The following is a 17,815-nucleotide window of genomic DNA, read 5'->3' on the forward strand; positions in this document are numbered from 1 at the left end:
TGTATATAGTATATATCTGTGTGTCATCTCCTCCTGTATATAGTATATACCTGTGTGTCATCTCCTCCTGTATATAGTATATACCTGTGTGTCATCTGCTCCTGTATATAGTATATACCTGTGTCTCATCTCTCCTGTATATAGTATATACCTTTGTGTCATCTCGTCCTGTATTAGACCGCGTTCACACGTTATTTGGTCAGTTTTTTTACCTCAGTATTTGTAAGCTAAATTGGCAGCCTGATAAATCTCCAGCCAACAGGAAGCCCTCCCCCCTGGCAGTATATATTAGCTCACACATACACATAATAGACAGGTCATGTGACTGACAGCTGCCGTATTTCCTATATGGTACATTTGTTGCTCTTGTAGTTTGTCTGCTTATTAATCAGATTTTTATTTTTGAAGGATGATACCAGACTTGTGTGTGTTTTAGGGCGAGTTTCATGTGTCAAGTTGTGTGTGTTGAGTTGCGTGTGGCAACATGCGTGTAGCACCATTTTGTCTGTCGAGTTGCATGTGACAGGTTAGTGTAGCAAGTTGTGTACAGCAAGTTTTGCGCATGGCGAGTTTTGCGCGTGGCGAGTTTTATGTGTGGTGCGTTTTGAGTATGTGCAAGTTTTGTGTGAGGCAACTTTTGCATGTGTTGCAACTTTTATGCATGTGGCAATCTTTCCGCTTGTGCAAGTTTTGCGTGTGGTGAGTTTTCCATGAGGTGAGTTTTGCACGTGTGGCAAGTTTTGCATGAGCCTAGTTTTGCATGTGGCCAGTTTTGCATGTGGCGAGTTTTGAGCGGCGACTTTTGTGTTTCGACTTTTATGTGGCGAGGTTGGTGAAATGTGTGCTGAGGGTGGTATATCTGTTCAAGCACGTGGTAGTGTGTGGTGCATTTTGTGTGTGTGTTCATATCCCCGTGTGTGGTGAGTATCCCATGTCGGGGCCCCACCTTAGCAACTGTACAGTATATACTCTTTGGCGCCATCGCTCTCACTCTTTAAGTCCCCCTTGTTCACATCTGGCAGCTGCCAATTTGCCTCCCAACACTTTTCCTTTCACATTTTCCCCATTATGTAGATAGGGGCAAAATTGTTTAGTGAATTGGAACGCGCGGGGTTAACATTTCGCCTCACAACATAGCCTATGACGCTCTCGGGGTCCAGACGTGTGACTGTGCAAAATTTTGTGGCTGTAGCTGCGACGGTGCAGATGCCAATCCCGGACATACACGCATACACACACACACACATTCAGCTTTAGGCTAGGTTTACATTGCGTTAAGTGCAGTCCGTTCAGCGCATACGCTAACGGACTGCGTTAACGCAAGTGCCGAAAAAGATTGCGTTTATGCGATCGCGCTAGCGCAGATGTTCTTTCTGTGCTAGCGGTGACGGACCCGAAAAACGCTGCAGACTGCGTCCGAGGGTCCGTCACAGAATGACGGCACATCACTAACGCATGCCGATTATGATATGCGTTAGTGATGCGCTACATAATGGCAGTCAATGGGTGCGCTAACGGATCCGTTAGATAGCGTTAGTGCCGCTATGTAACGGGTGCCGTCAGCGGACGGCACTTAATGCAATGTGAACCCAGCCTTATACATTAGATATTAGGGGTTATGTATTAAGCTTTTAGGCAGATTCATTGCATTTGTACATTTTTGTTGTCTGGTTTTTACTGTAATGTATGTATATAAAGCCCACAGGGAAAGACAAGATTATAAGACTCCCTTCACATGCAGCAACAAAACTCATCCATAATTAAAGGGATTGTACTTTCCATGTAAAGCCCCTTATTCATGCTAAGCCCCCTATCCATGTAAATCCCCCTATTCATGTTACGCCCACTATCCGTGTAGCGCCCCCTATCCGTGGAGAGCCCTCTATCCGTGCTGATCATGGATCAGTATTTAAAAAATAATAATTTGCTTTGTTGCTTTTTTTTCTGGACCTGTAGCGATTTTATTTTTCCCTTATGTGTGGGCTTCTTTTTTGCGTGGCGATCCGACAGCACTGCATGTGCAGTAAACATGGCCATAGTGTGATTGCAACTCCCAAATTGTGGCACAAGCGGCATGGAAAGGTGAGGGTGTGGATGATGGGGGACACTGAGGCATCGTGGAGAGCAGACCATGCCGACTGTCTACTTTTCCCTCTCTGTCTGATATGGTGCCATCATTGTATCGGATTGGTCTTTCAGGCTTCAAAGAAGAGTCACTGAGCGACTTCAAGAAGGAGCTGAACAATGTCGTGATCAAGGACATGCGATCCAACAAGGACAACCTCTCGCAGGCAGTTCTGGCCGTTGACATCCTTAAGAAAGAGAGTGAGTGATTATGTCTTTCTCGTCCTGAAATTGGGGGCTAAAAAAATTCCTAACGGCTGTTCATGACTGCCGGGGGGACGTGTTCTGTTGTACCTGACCCATTAGATTACCTGCTGTCCTCACCACGTCTTTACTCTTTATTTTATCTTTGGTAGGAGACAAGCAGATATCCCTGATTACCCTATGTCCTTAAGTGTATTAGGACATGTCAGCACTCTGTGATCGCTGGGGTCCACTCTCTAGGACTTGTAGTTCTCGGGTGCTTGGGGGGCGGTGCGTGCTGCTCCTGTTAAGGTGCCTTGGGGGACAGCATGTGTTGCTCCTGATAAGATGCCTGGGGGGAGGTCTCTGCCTCTCCTGATAAGGTGCCTGGGAGGAGGTCTCTGCTGCTCCTGATAAGATGCCTGGGGGGAGGTCTCTGCTGCTCCTGATAAGGAGCCTGGGAGGCGGTGTGTGCCGTTCTTCATAGGGTGCCTGGGGGGCGGTGCTCCTCGTGGGGTGCCTGGGGGGCGGTGCGTGACGCTTCTGATAAGGAGCCTGGGGGTGGTGCGTGCCACTCCTGATAAGGCGCCTGGGGGATGGTGCATGCCACTCCTGATAAGGCGCCTTGGGGGGCGGTGCGTGCCACTCCAGATAAAGAGCCTGGAGTGGGGTGCGTGCCACTCCTGATAAGGCGCCTGGGGTTGTGGTGCGTGCCACTCCTGATGAGGAGCCTGGCGGCGTGTATTGCTAAGTTTTTAACACTAAGGTTCGGATATGGCTTTAAAGAAGGCTAATACTTGTGATCTAACGCAATTTTATTTTAAAGTACAAAATTAAAGGAATAATATGATTGCATACACTTTTGTATATTTTAACATACAAAGGTTTAGTACATATAAAGATTAAATGCATAAAATGATTAAGTACATCTAAAGATTAACTACATATACTCACATCATCACCAAGGGGCTTTTAAACCTCATCCGTCTGGAATATCAGAAGCATGCACCAAGACAGAAAACCCCTGGGAAATTCACAACACTGCACGGGCGTCCCCACTTATGCAGGTATCACAACACTGTACATGTACAGGTACCCAACTTTCTGCTTCTATCTTAGTCCTGTTTTTCTGGCCTTGTATAGTGATTTACACTGTGTAACTCTGGTTTCACCCTGCCCGTCCAGTGACCAGCTTTCTAGATAAGCTGAAACAGATACCAGGCAAACATCAAACGATAGGCCATAAACCCTGAATATAAAAGCCACAAGGATTAGATACAGAGGTTAAATGAACCTTAATTTTTTTGCAAAAACATAGAGAAACAGATCTGTTTGTGATTTAAAAGCATTCAGATCAATAAGTAAAAAGTTCTCAAGAGTGTCACTGTGAGCATTGTCTGTCTGTACATGTATGACCAGAAATGCTGCATTCTGTATTTCTCTATCGACTCATTGGGGGACACAGGAACCATGGGTGTATGCTGCTGCCACTAGGAGGCTGACACTATGCAAATAAAAAAGTTAGCTCCTCCTCTGCAGTGTACACCCCACCGACAGGAAGCAGGATATTCAGTTTAGCTTAGTGTCAGTAGGAGGTGGACACGGGTCTTTCATTAGATCCTTATCTACCTGAGTGTTCGTCGTTCCTTTTCAGGTACCACGGAGGGATACAGGGTGAACGGTCACACCTGTAGTCCCACAAAGAGACTATGAGTACGGCGTGTACTGCCACCCCGTATCCTCATATGTCTAGTCGGCAGGACCCCAGCCCCTAACACTGAAGCGTGTTGAGGTGATTCAGACCCGGGCCTGCCTCCGTCTCCCACCCACTCGCCCACCACAGCCTGTCGGTTCGAGGAGACACGGACGTCCCACTATGCTGGATTATCGGACGTCCGATCTTGGATGGGGAGGTACTCTCTCTCTCTCCCCCCAGGTACAGAGATAAGAAGATCACATCGAATCCCACCCTCTAAAAGATCCTAATCTGATCCCAGGTTTCTTTGCATCCATTGCCTTTCTCCTTTGTTCGGAGGTTATCGTTTCCATCTCAGAGTAGGAACGCTTCACAGGTTTCTATTCAAACCTGCTTGTAGTGCCGAAGAAGAACGGCGCAGTTCGACCCATCTGGTTCCTAAGTTAGTGAACAAAAGGTTCCGCCTGCGGCATTTCAGGATGGAGACCCTCTGTTCAGTATTGGCTTGCATGGAACCACAGGAATTCCTGTGCTCCATAGATATCCAAGAAGCCTATCTCGATGTTCTGATTTTCCCAGCACACCTGTGTCTCCTGCGTTTCGTGGCGCAGAAGAGTCATTTCCAGTTCATCGCCCTGCCACTTGGTCTTGCGACCGCACCCAGTGTCTTCATAAAGATCATGGCTACATTTATGGCCATTTTGAGGATCAGGGGCCTAGTGCTCATTCCGTACCTCGAAGACATCAAGGCTCCGCCCCCCTCTCAGGCCCAGGAGAGTGACAATCGTCCTCGACTCCCTGTCCTGTTTCTGGTGGCTGGTCAGCAGAACAAAGTCTTGTCTTGTTCCGAGTCAGCGCCTCGTCTTCTAAGGCATGCTGTTCGACACCTGTCAGTCGAGGGTTTTTTGTTATTTTTTCTTCTCAAGGAGAAACGGGCAATTCTCCAGGACGGAGGTCTCTGCAAGGCCCTCGGCTGCCTTCCTTCTGTTCAGCAATGAAGGTCCTGGGACGAATGGTGGCAGCATCGGAAGCGTTCCCTTTTGCGCTGTTCCACTTCAGCAGGCCATCCTTTCTCAGTGGGACAGGTCTGTGCTGTCTCTGGATCATCCGATTCGGCCTTCCGTCCGATTCTAATGGTCTCTCAGCTGGTGGCTGTCATCCCCTCTCATTCCCCAGGTCCGGTCCTTCCTTCTCGCCCATGGCAGGTGGTGACGACGGTCGCCAGCCTTCCCGGCTGGGGCGCGGTTTCCCGCAATCCGTCAGTTAAAGGGGCGTTGGTCGGAGCAAGATTCTCCTCTGCCGATCGACATCCTTGAGATAGCGGCCATTCTTCTGTCCCTGAGTCACTGGGAAAAGGTTCTCAGAGGTCTGCCAGTCAGAATCCAGACGTCCAATGCCACGGCTGTGGCATATGTCAAACACCAGGGAGGGAATCAGTCTCTTGGAAATGGCGGAGGTATCCAATATCCTCTTTGGGGCAGAGGCGACGGTTCCGGCACTATCCGCAGTGCATATTCCCGGCGTTGGCAACTAGGCCGCGGTGTTTTTCTCTGCCACGAGGGCCTTTCGGCAAGAGAGTGGTCCCTGCATCGGGAGGTCTTCCTTCAAATTTGCTTTTGATGGGGATCTCCGGACGCGGATCTCTTGGCGTCGCGACTGCTTAGGAAGGTTCCACCGTTTGTTTCCAGGTCCGCGATCCTCTTGTATTGGAGACCGATGCTTTGGCCATTCCTGGGTCGCATTTTGTATTTCCCTATCTGTTTCCTCCCCTTCCTTCTTCCCAGGCTGTTGAAGATCATTGCGGAGGGGGTGTCGGTCTTTCTGATCGCACCAGATTGGCCCAGAAGGTTCTGGTTCGCTGAGATCGTCAATCTCCTCGCAGACTTCCACTGGAGGCCCCAGACAGGCCAGATCTTCTGTCCCAAGGACCGATCTGCCACCAGAGTTCTTGGTTGCTCAATTTAACATTTTGGCTGTTGAATCCTTCCATTTGGCCTTTTCTCAAGGCGGGACTTGATGCTGGCCTTGCCCTTAGTCCTCTAAAGGGTCAGGTAGCAACCCTTTCCATTCTCTTTCTGAAGTCCCATTTCAGAAGTCCTTGACTTCCCGTTCTCAGGTCAGATATTTAGATCTGAGAGAACTCGGTGGTTGATGCCTCTTAATGGCTAACTGAAAAGATGGTAGCAAATTGCAAACCTTCGAGACTTCTCAGGCCTCTTCATCAGGCATAGACTAATTCACTTCCAAATATTTGTCTATCTACTGGCTATCACGGTACAAGGATATATATCCGTCCCGTTCTCAGGTCAGAACTTTTCTTCAAGGAGTGGTGCATGCAGCTCTCTTGTACCGGACTCTCGTGGATCCCAAGGACCTTAATCTTGTTCTGGAGGCTCAGTGGGGTTCCCCCCCTTGAACCTCCCCATGAGGCCTCACTGTCTGTTCTGTCCTGCAAGGTGTCGTTTCTGGTGGCCATCACCTCCATTAGGCGCGTCTAGGAGTTGGTGGCTCTCTCCTGTTGCCCCATTTCTTGGTTCTTCACCAAGATAAGGTAGTTTTATGGCCATTGTTGCCTTTTCTTCCCAGGGTGGTGTCCTCCTTGTTACTTCAATAAGATCATCCTTCCCACCTTTTTCTTCTGCTCCGACCTATTCTCTGGAGCGTTCGCTGAACAGGCCAGACCTGGTCAGGGCGGTGAGGATCTATTTGTCTAGGACCACCTTCTTTAGGAAGACGGACCGTCTATTTGTCATTCCAGACGGTGCGCCAAGAGGCCTGCCAGCCTCCAAGGTTATGATTGTTCTCTGGATCAGACCTGCTATTCTGGAGGCTTACTGGGTCAGGAACAGAGTGACTCCTCCTGGGATTAAGACTCACTCTGCCCCGGGCAGTGGGCGCCTCCTGGGCGGTACCCCATGGGGCATCCGCCCTACAACTTTGCAAGGCAACCTGGTGTTCCATTCACTCATTTGCCAAATGTTATAAGTTCCATACCTACGCTTCGGCAGTTGCCAGCCTAGGCGGAAGGATCTTGCAGGCGGCAGTGGTAAGTTCTCCGACCTGAATGGAGTTTTTTTCTGCTGTTCCCACCCCAGGGACTGCTTTGGGACGTCCCATGGTTCCTGTGTTCCCCAATGAGGCGATAGAGAAAACAGGATTTTTGGTTGCTTACCGTAAAATCTGTTTCTCGGAGCCTTCATTGGGGGACACAGCACCCTCCCAAGTTGAACAGCTTTGTTTTATTGTGTTATATTGTCACAGTTTGACTTTCTATCTTTAACATGTTGCTTCTCCTACTGCTATCTCACTAACTGAATATCCTACTTCCTGTCGGTGGGGTGTACACTGCAGAGGAGGAGCTAACTTTTTTATTTGCATAGTGTCAGCCTCCTAGTGGCAGCAGCATACACCCATGGTTCCTGTGTCCCCCAATGAAGGCTCCGAGAAACAGATTTTACGGTAAGCAACCAAAAATCCTGTTATTTCACACTACAGGGCAGTGCGCACCGCTCCTGGCAGGGTGCTTGGGGGGCGGAAATCAAGGGCTTCACTGACTGCTGAGTCTGTCGGTAAGGCGCTTTCTCACAGCAGGGGGTGTAAAGCATGGGCTGGACCAGGAGGGCACCGCACATACGTGAGATATCAGTATGGTGGAGCCATCTATCAAGGTCAAGGGGGAGGCATTAGGTGAGGTTTAGTAAATGCATGGAGCACTGGGAAAGGGACCATCTGTGTACATGCAGCCACATGGGCGTGCTACAACTGCCATGTTCTCTCCCTGGCTCTGTATAGGGTTTATTAGGCACAGTTATTAATAAGAGATTTGTAATTGTCAAACATCTCGTTTTAACTATTTGTCACATGTATTGATGAGTAACATTGACATATCTTTCCCCGTAGATATGTACGGATATCATGGGAAGAAGATTTCTCCCTTTCTTAAGATCACCATGGCCTTTCCCCGCCTTATTGCACCTGCCAAGCGCCTCTTGGAACAAGGAATACGGTTCGGCTCTTTCAGTGCCTATGAGGCAAACATTGACTTTGAGATCAGGTATTCTGTGCATTTATTGAAATCGCGGCAAAACTGGATGTAATAATTTCCTATGGGGTCTGTGAAGAGGGAGCAGCCGCCATCTTGTATATGGGGCATAATGCTGGCCTCCTATCAGAGATTTGCGTGACTCCATTTTGTCTCATATCGGAATTTAGCTGGTGACACGTCTGCAGGGACATGAGCACTCCTGGCCCCCACCTTTTCCCAATGAAGACCCTTTAGTATGGTAATGGACTGAGACCGGTATAGCAGGCAGATGGCACTTCAAAGCTTGAATGAGGAAGCCACGCCAGCAGGGGGCATGGAGGTGCCTGGGGGCTCAATTAAAGCATACATGTCAGATGACTACAGGAGGACACTTCTATTGTCTTCCCAGCCGGACCGCCTACAACATGAAATTATGAATTATGGACGCATCGTCCGAGGTACAGTCTCATAAAAAATATCCTCAAAGCCCTAAAGAAATTGTGCATCTGACAGTGCAACTCCCGTGTCAGTGAGAGTTCTGAAACCTGAGATACAGAGATCAGCCTCCCACAGCGATAGAATGGGTCCTGGTTTGATCCCTGTACGACCGACAGAACAAACCACATGCGCTGGTACCGCCCGTGTACTGATCCGATCATCCTGAGAGAAGTTATTCCATTTATTAGGTATTGGGAATATATTCTGCAGGGAAGCTGAAGAATGGAGATTGTTAGCCCACCCAGGTACAGGGGGGAGGGACACAGAAGGATTAAGAGCTGAGGACACATGGAGAGTCAGAGACAACAGAAGAAGATGATGATGAAATAAGGAACAGGGCATATGCCAGCCAGAGGGGAGCATGCACATGCTTTTTGGGGGCTGCCTGGCAAATAGAAGTCTTGTACCTGTGGAACGCAGAGCTCCCCGGCCTCCACAGTCGACCTTCAACCTGGTAAATTGACTTCCAGCTTTATACCTCTAAGCCTTGTACTATTATTGTTATATTTTACTCTGACTGTAACTCTTGGTATATTTTCACTGTATATTTCTTGCAATTACCGTATATACTCGAGTATCAGCCGACCCCCTAATTTTGCCACAAAACTGGGAAAACTTAATGACTCGAGTATAAGCCTAGGGTGTGAAATGCAGCAGCTACCGGTAAATGTCAAAAATAAAAATAGGTACCAATAAAAGTAAAATTAATTGAGACATCAGTAGGTTAAGTGTTTTTGAATATCCATATTGAATCAGGAGCCCCATATAATGCTCCATACAGTTTATGATGGCCCCATAAAATGTTCCATATTAAAATATGCCCCATATAATCCTGCATAAAGGTTAATAAAGGCCCCATAAGATGCTCCATAGACACATTTGCCCAATATAATGCTGCACAAATGCTGATTATGGCGCCCCATAAGATGCTCTATAAAGATATTTGCCCCATATAGTGCTGCATAAGCCTTGATTATGGCCCTATAAGATGCTCCATACAGACACTTGCCCCAGATAGTGCTGCACAAACGTTATGGCCCGATATAGTGCTGCACAAACGTTATGGCCCGATATAGTGCTGCACAAACGTTATGGCCCCATATAGTGCTGCACAAACGTTATGGCCCCATATAGTGCTGCACAAACGTTAGGGCCCCATATAGTGCTGCACAAACATTACGGCCCCATATAGTGCTGCACAAACATTACGGCCCCATATAGTGCTGCACAAACGTTACGGCCCCATATAGTGCTGCACAAACGTTACGGCCCCATATAGTGCTGCACAAACGTTACGGCCCCATATAGTGCTGCACAAACGTTACGGCCCCATATAGTGCTGCACAAACGTTACGGCCCCATATAGTGCTGCACAAACGTTATGGCCCCATAGATGCTCCATACAGACACTTGCCCCATTTGCTGCGATAAAAAAAAAAAATCACATACTCACCTCTCCGTCGCTCAGGCCCCCGGCACTTTCAATAGTCACCTGCTCCTCGTTCCGGTGCCACTCCATACTCAGCACTGACGTTCAGCAGAGGGCACGCACTAACCACGTCACCGCGCCCTCTGACCTGAGCGTCACTGCTGAAGACAGAGCGGCGCCCAGAACGAGGAAAGGTGACTATCGCGCAGCGCAGGGCTCCCCTTACCGTATACTCACCTGGTCCTGGCGCTGTGCAGTCCCTGCTTCCCCGACGCCGCAGCTTCATCCTGTACTGAGCGGTCACCATTACCGCTCATTACAGTAATGAATATGCGGCTCCACCCCTATGGGAGGTGGAGCCGCATATTCATTACTGTAATGAGCGGTACCATGTGACCGCTCAGTACAGGAAGAAGCTGAAGCTGCTGCTGCCGGCGCCGGGGAAGGTGGGTATAATTAGACAGCCCCAGCACCCCCTCCCCTGCCGACCCCTGGGTTTGACTCGAGTATAAGCCGAGAGGGGGACTTTCAGCCCAAAAAGTGGGCTGAAAATCTCGGCTTATACTCGAGTATATACGGTATCTAGTGCGCCCTTAAGGCAACTAAACCATAAATTAATTTTTGCTGATCTTTTTATTCTGATTGCGAATCTTAGAATACCCAGCATGGGTAACAGGGCAGTCTCCCCAGCGGCCATTTGCTCTAGGTGCAGTTCCCTTATTGACCTAAGAGACAAAGGGGGCGCCGGAGAGCTGTGTAGTTACGTCACGGATTGGTGATATGGGAGGAACCAGCTTTCTTCACAGGGTTACATTCCTACCTGCGACTGGCTCATATGTTTCCAAATGGGATTTTCTGTTCCACGTGGCGTAATGGTCGGACCCCCTAATGGAAGATGTTCGTAGTTTCTTAGCAATATTCTTTCAATAACTTCTAGTCTCAATTTAGAAAACTTTATATTAAAAAAATAGGGATTTTTGTGTACTCACCGTAAAATCCTTTTCTCCGAGCCATTCATTGGGGGACACAGACCGTGGGTGTATGCTGCTGCCACTAGGAGGCTGACACTAAGTGATACAAAGAGAGTTCGCTCCTCCCCTGCAGTATACGCCCTCCTGCTGGCTCTCAGCCAACCAGTTCGGTGCAAAAGCAGTAGGAGATCAATAACATATGAGTGTATAGCATGTCATCTATAATATAACGGTGGGAGCGTCACTCTGTCCGAAGCCGTTATAGACTGCGCAAGCGCGACGCACCGCGCCTGCGCAGTCTGGACCAGAGTGACGCAGCTGAACTTGCTTATCCCCCCCAATATACCGGCCATGGGGGCTCCACACACCCGTGTATCCCCCATAATATAGCGGCCATGGGGGCTCCGTGCTCTGCAGCTCCCGTCAGGGTAGATGTAGAGCCCAGCGGAGCTCCAGGACCTTCGATGATGTCACCAGCATGTGACCAGTGATGCGAGTGGGCGGAGTCAGCCCTCGCTGTGCTGGCTGCAGGGGTGCTGTATCCATTATTGCCAGCGCCGCACTCAGGCAGTAAGTACAGCCACACTCACGCAGTACAGCCACACTCGCCCGCACTCACACAGTACAGCCACACTCGCCTGCACTCACACAGTACAGCCACACTCACACAGTACAGCCACACTCACGCAGTACAGCCACACTCGCCCGCACTCACACAGTACAGCCACACTCGCCTGCACTCACACGGTACAGCCACACTCACACGGTACAGCCACACTCACGCAGTACAGCCCCACTCGCCCGCACTCACACAGCAGCCACACTCACCTGCACTCACACAGTACAGCCACACTCACACGGTACAGCCACACTCACACGGTACAGCCACACTCACACGGTACAGCCACACTCACACGGTACAGCCACGCTCACACGGTACAGCCACGCTCACACGGTACAGCCACGCTCACACGGTACAGCCACGCTCACACGGTACAGCCACGCTCACACGGTACAGCCACCCTCACACGGTACAGCCACACTCACACGGTACAGCCACACTCACACGGTACAGCCACCCTCACACGGTACAGCCACCCTCACACGGTACAGCCAACTCACACGGTACAGCCACCCTCACACGGTACAGCCAACTCACACGGTACAGCCACACTCACACGGTACAGCCACACTCACACGGTACAGCCACACTCACACGGTACAGCCACACTCACACGGTACAGCCACACTCACACGGTACAGCCACACTCACACAGTACAGCCACACTCAGCCGCACTCACACAGTACCTCATAACAGTGGTAATACAATACCACCTTGGTAACAAGGGATGGGGATGGCCTGAGGACAACCTTGCCTCGAAGGTAATAAGGGAAAAAGAGTCTGAAAGAGCAGAGCAGCTAGCTCCGAAGACTCGTCAGGGCAAGGATATCGCAGAAAAAAAAAAGGGGGGCCTTCCCTAATAGTAAAGTCTGCCCAGATGAAAAAGAGTCTACTGTAAGACTCCTAGGACCATTAAGGTCCCAATGATCGAACGGTATACGATAGGGAAGAACTACGTGTGAAACCTCCCTGTGAGAAAGTCCCTACTTGCAGTTTTGCTGCAATAAGGCGGAAAGATACTAGCTCCGCAAACAAAAACTGATGTGGTCAGTGCGGATCTCGGAGGATCACTGGGCCTCTTTCTGCTTCGGAAGTAGTGGAAGGGGAGTTATGGAAACTGGTACCACGAAAGAACCAGAGCATGCAGTGCGATGGCTCTTGGATCTCGAGGCCGAACCACGAACTCAAGTACATTGGCATTCAGTGTGGACGCCATCCGATCTACAACTGGAGAGCTCCACTGAAGGAAGATCTGATGGAAGACTTCGGGGTGAAGTTCCCACTGACTAGAGGTGGAACCCTGACGGCTGAATTTGTTTGTCGTCCAGAGTTCTGCTCCTGGGATATATACTGCCGAGATCACCGAATGATAGATCTCGGACCATCAGAGAAAGTGAGGTACCTCGGTCATGACGCCTGACCGTGGGTACCTGCTAGATGATTGACCTATGGCACCGCCGTGGCATTACCCAATTGAATTCGGATGGGGTGACCTGCTAGAAGTACTTGTTCTCACCCACAAAGCTCTCCACAGTGCGGCACCCCCTTACATCTCCTCCCTCATTTCTGTCTATCGGCCTAGCCGACCGCTGCGCTCTGCAAACGACTTTCGACTAACCTCTGCACTAATCCTTACCTCCCACTCCCGACTCCAAGACTTCTCCCGTGCTGCGCCAATCCTCTGGAATGCTCTACCCCAAGATATTAGGACCATCCACAACTTGCATAGTTTTAGGCGCTCGCTCAAAACTCATTTGTTCAGAGCGGCCTATCACGTTCCCTAATCAGTCATTTTATGTTTGTGTGTGTGTGGCCCATTCACTATCCCCCACCCCCTGAAGATGGCTGGACCATCATTGTAAATACATCATTGTAAATACACACCTGTACTTTATATCTCCCCACCTCATTGTAGATTGTAAGCTCTCACGAGCAGGGGCGGCTTATTTTGCTTTATTACTGTATTGTTAAGATTGTTACCTATGGCTGTTGTGTTTGAAACTGTTAAACTGTAAAGCGCTGCGGAATATGTTGGCGCTATATAAATAAAGATTATTATTATTATTAGGACTATCGTTCGGATCTCCAGAGCAATGATAGGGAGAAGAAGACTGGCTTTAGGTCAGGTACTTCCTTACATGGGTACTGATGTAGAGTCGATGTGCCCCTTTAATGCAAAAACCGTCGCCCCTTTGTGAGCTGGCCGGGTGGACCTAGATGGCCACCAGGAGTTGCAGAGTTGATAAAATCTCGCAGAGAGCAAGAAGCGTCAATTCTGTGGGCGGAGCCACGGACACGATATGGAATAGGCCCAAGCCGGGCCTAAATTTCTGTCGGCGGGCGACACCAGCGGTAGAAGTGAGGGGCGTTGTTGCCAGGCAAGAAGCGCTAAAAAAGTGGGCGGAGCCGCCTTAGCGCGCGATACTGCGGGCGTGGCTTCCGGGATGCGGCCTACACATCGGCCGAAGCCGGGGGCTAAATGAGGCGAAGGAGAAAAAAAGTTTTAAGAAAACGTTATCCCAATGGGTGATGCTCATTATAGAGATCTGCGCTGTTGTGCTCCGCTCACTGAATCCTGGTGAAGGTGTCGGACTACCCACAGATCATCGATTTTATATGCCTGGATAGCTCCTTTAATGCAAGTTGTTTGTTTTTCCCCATTCTAAAAGGCAAATTTTATTTCATAATCTTCATTATTGCACATTTTGACTTTCAGGTTCATGGTCGACAATGATATTGTTGGATGTAATTGGATTGAGCTACCAGCCGGTAAATATCGTATACGGAAGGGAAATCAAGGAACGGATGTCAGTAAGGAAGACCCCAAGAAGGTGAGCGGAGGGTATTTGCATGGGCACAGTGTTTTTTTTTTTCTCTCGTGGTGGTCCAATCCTCTAACCTGGGTTTGTTCTCCGTGCAGATGTCTCTCGCCCAACTAGAGGTTGATATCAGTTGGTCGGATCTCATCAGTCATCCCGCCGAAGGAGAGTGGCAGAAGATCGCACCTCTTCGAGTTCTCAGTTTTGACATTGAATGTGCCGGAAGAAAAGGTAATTGTTGTATTGGCCGTCCTAATTCTGCATCATGTGGCATTGACTTAAAGGATTTGTCCAAGATTGGTGATATACATTACTAATTGGTGGGAGTCCGATGGCTAGGATCCATATCACCAGTAGAACCTGGCACTTTTGTCCCTATTACAAAATGGATCGGCAGATCGGATGCTCCGCTGTCTATTCATTCATTCTCTATTGGACTGCTGGAAAAGCTATATAAGGAATGAATGGAGCCGTGGGCGATTGTGTGCACACAGGGATAAAAGTGTAAAAGTGCCCTCCTTCTGCTGATCAATGCGACTCACAGCAGTTGAACCCCCACCAACTATCAAGTTATCACCTGTCCCTTTGGATAAGTGATAACTAGTGATGAGCGATGGTGCTTGCATAAAGTGTTATCCTCCATGCTCGGGTGCTACTGTTTTCGGCGTGCTCGAAAACCATGTTCAAGTCCCTGCGGCTGCATGTCTCAGGGCTGTTCGACAGCAGCAACACATGTAGGAATTGCCTAACAAACCGGAAACCCTTACATGTGTTGCTCCTGTCGAACAGCCTTGAGACATGCAGCCCGGGGGAACGCAAACATATTTTTTTGAGCACGCCGAAGTCACTCCGTTAGTACCCGAGCATGCTCAGATAACACCTTATCCCATCACGTTCGCTCATCGCTACAGGATAGTCTTCCTCGTTCATCTGTTGGGTGAACCAGGGCCCTTTGGAGACGTATGGCTCCATGCAGAGCAATATCAGGGCGTGTGTTGAATGCAAGTCAGAAACGCAACTTTACTAGATCCCGAATAGTCAACTCTGTGGATGTGAAGGGTGAGACAGGAGTCAAATCAATTTTCAGCGTTACTTCTGGTTACTCTACAAGTAATAAAATCATAGTCTCCGCTTTACTATGTGATTAGTAATCTATCATTATTCTGTCTTCCCTTGCAGGAGTGTTCCCTGAGGCCGACAAAGATCCTGTCATCCAGATTGCCAACATGGTCTTGCGGCAGGGGGAGAAGGATCCCTTCATACGTAATGTCTTCACCCTGGGTACATGCGCCAACATTGTCGGTTCGCAGGTTCTTTGCTTTGAGAAGGAACAGGATCTTCTTACGGTATGTTCCGTCCGCTGCTTCCTTATAAAGGCACCAAATTGAACTTTTGGGCTGGCGATTGGTTCTTGGATTCTTCCTTACATTTTAGCCCAGCATTTAAAAGTATTCACAACCCTCCTGGGAACCCTTTTTTAAAAAAATGAAGTCTTTTCCCTTGCAAAATTAAAGCGATGCAGTTCCATTGTTGCTGGGGCTTGCATGACATTATGTCACGTGAGCTCTGCAGATAATCGGCGGCTTCGCTCCCACTTCTTTTGCTTGTCCAAGATTCACGCCTCTGGACAAACAGGAGTGGTAAGGACGAAGCAGCCCAAGAGCAGCCGCTGATTGTCTGCAGTACTGACACGGCATAACAATGTCAGGGGAGACCCGGTGCCGACATTAATGGAACTGAGCTGGAGGTGAGTACATAATGTTTTTCTTTTCCAAGGGGGACCACTTCATTTAACAACTCCTTTAAAAGAGAAATCTGATCTTTTGGTAACACGGTGGCTCAGTGGTTAGCATGGCAGCCTTGCAGATCTCGGGTCTTGAGTTCAAATCCCACCAAGGACAACATCTGCAAGGAGTTTGTATGTTCTCCCCGTGTTTGTGTGGGTTTCCTCCTGGTGCTCCAAAGACATACTGGTACGGAATTTAGATTTTGAGCCCCAATGGGGATAACGATGATGATGGCTGTACAGCGCTGTGGAATATGATGGCATTATATAAGCGAGTAAAATAAATATATAACAGGTTTATTTGCTCAAATTCTGTAAGTGATCCACACGACCTCATATCAGAAAATGACTTGAGTCTGTTCCATCAAAACTATAATGGCTGAGTGTCACAGACAACTTTAATTAAAAAACAAAGTTTTTTTAAATTTAATTTTATGGCTCTGGAAACCGCCATGTGGTTAATTGTACTCCAAGGTAAACCGATTAAAGCAGCCTATTGTTCCAGTACGAAAGGGAAATTTTGATTTTGCTCCGTCCTAAAGCAGAATCCTCATTACCCGCCGTTAGCACATTTCGCCACTTGTTGGCTTTTCTTTTATGTTTGTGCACTTTATGAAGTGTTTGCTTAGAGCTATCACAATAACCAGAGATCGCCTTTCACCACTTGATTTCCTGCCAAGCATTACTTCCAGAGAGTTTGTACGGAGCAGGAACTTGAATTTTGGAGATCACTTCTCATAATTATATTCTCGAACTAAGTGGTATTTGCGACTCAAATTTCATTAAAAAAAAAAAAAAGTTATATCCGAGCATGCTCTGATGACACCATATCCCATCATGTTCGCTCATCACCTTAAAAAAAAGAAGTCTGTGGGGTTGACAAGTGTCAGACCCCCAACCATCTCTCAGATACGGATCAATGATTCAGTCGTGGACCACCCTTTAAGTATGCAGGGTTGCTGATTTTGGAAGAAAGCAGCCATTTTTCCCCAATCCTGTACACCCCACTTGACATCAGCAGAGCTTGGTCAACGAAACAGCGGCTACGAAGTGAAGGAATTATCATGATACAACCTGAAAGTTTATTAACTTTTCCATTCCGATACCCTCATATCTTTCATTCTTGATTCTTCTCTTAGAAATGGGCAGAGTTTGTGCGCGTCATTGATCCAGATATTATAACGGGCTACAACATTCAGAATTTCGACTTGCCGTACCTGATCAACAGAGCTCACGCCCTTAAGGTAACGTGTCTTTATCAACACTCCAAGAGTATTTTTTTCCGTGAATTTAGGTTGGAAATGTCTGATCGCTGGGAGTCCCCACGTAAATGACTTCCACAGTGGGAATCCCAAGCCCATGTTTCATTTCACCACTCTACGAGTTTGATAGGAGCGGCGTGGTTGCACGTAACTTGCTGGAGATATTTGTGCTTGTGCTCGAGCTGTACCGTGCCTCTCCATTCATACTTCAACAGTGATGAGAGGGAACTAGGGCGTTGGACCCCATTCTAGTGATTGTGATGGTCCCTAAATGATCGATTTGCAGGACGAGAGCCATGAGAACCACCTCTTACCTCCCAACATCCTGACTCCTTTTTTTGATGAGGCGGCCATGCATGATGTCATCGTGGCGCACATGTGCCTTCACACCAGGCTTGCT

General features: G+C 48.5%; 1 protein-coding gene across 1 annotated transcript in view; it reads left to right on the forward strand.

Annotated features, from left to right (window-relative positions):
• The window catches only part of POLD1 (DNA polymerase delta 1, catalytic subunit), a 121,566-nt gene that overhangs the window by 18,965 nt on the left and 84,786 nt on the right, over positions 1-17,815 (forward strand). The window contains exons 5-10 of the mRNA XM_069741876.1: positions 2,200-2,325; positions 7,904-8,057; positions 14,265-14,379; positions 14,469-14,598; positions 15,547-15,713; positions 17,293-17,397. Of these exons, the coding sequence (XP_069597977.1) occupies positions 2,200-2,325; positions 7,904-8,057; positions 14,265-14,379; positions 14,469-14,598; positions 15,547-15,713; positions 17,293-17,397 (797 nt within the window). The remainder of the gene's footprint in view (positions 1-2,199; positions 2,326-7,903; positions 8,058-14,264; positions 14,380-14,468; positions 14,599-15,546; positions 15,714-17,292; positions 17,398-17,815) is intronic.

This window comes from Ranitomeya imitator, chromosome 10, assembly GCF_032444005.1.
Source record: "Ranitomeya imitator isolate aRanImi1 chromosome 10, aRanImi1.pri, whole genome shotgun sequence".
Taxonomy (NCBI): Eukaryota; Metazoa; Chordata; class Amphibia; order Anura; family Dendrobatidae; genus Ranitomeya; species Ranitomeya imitator.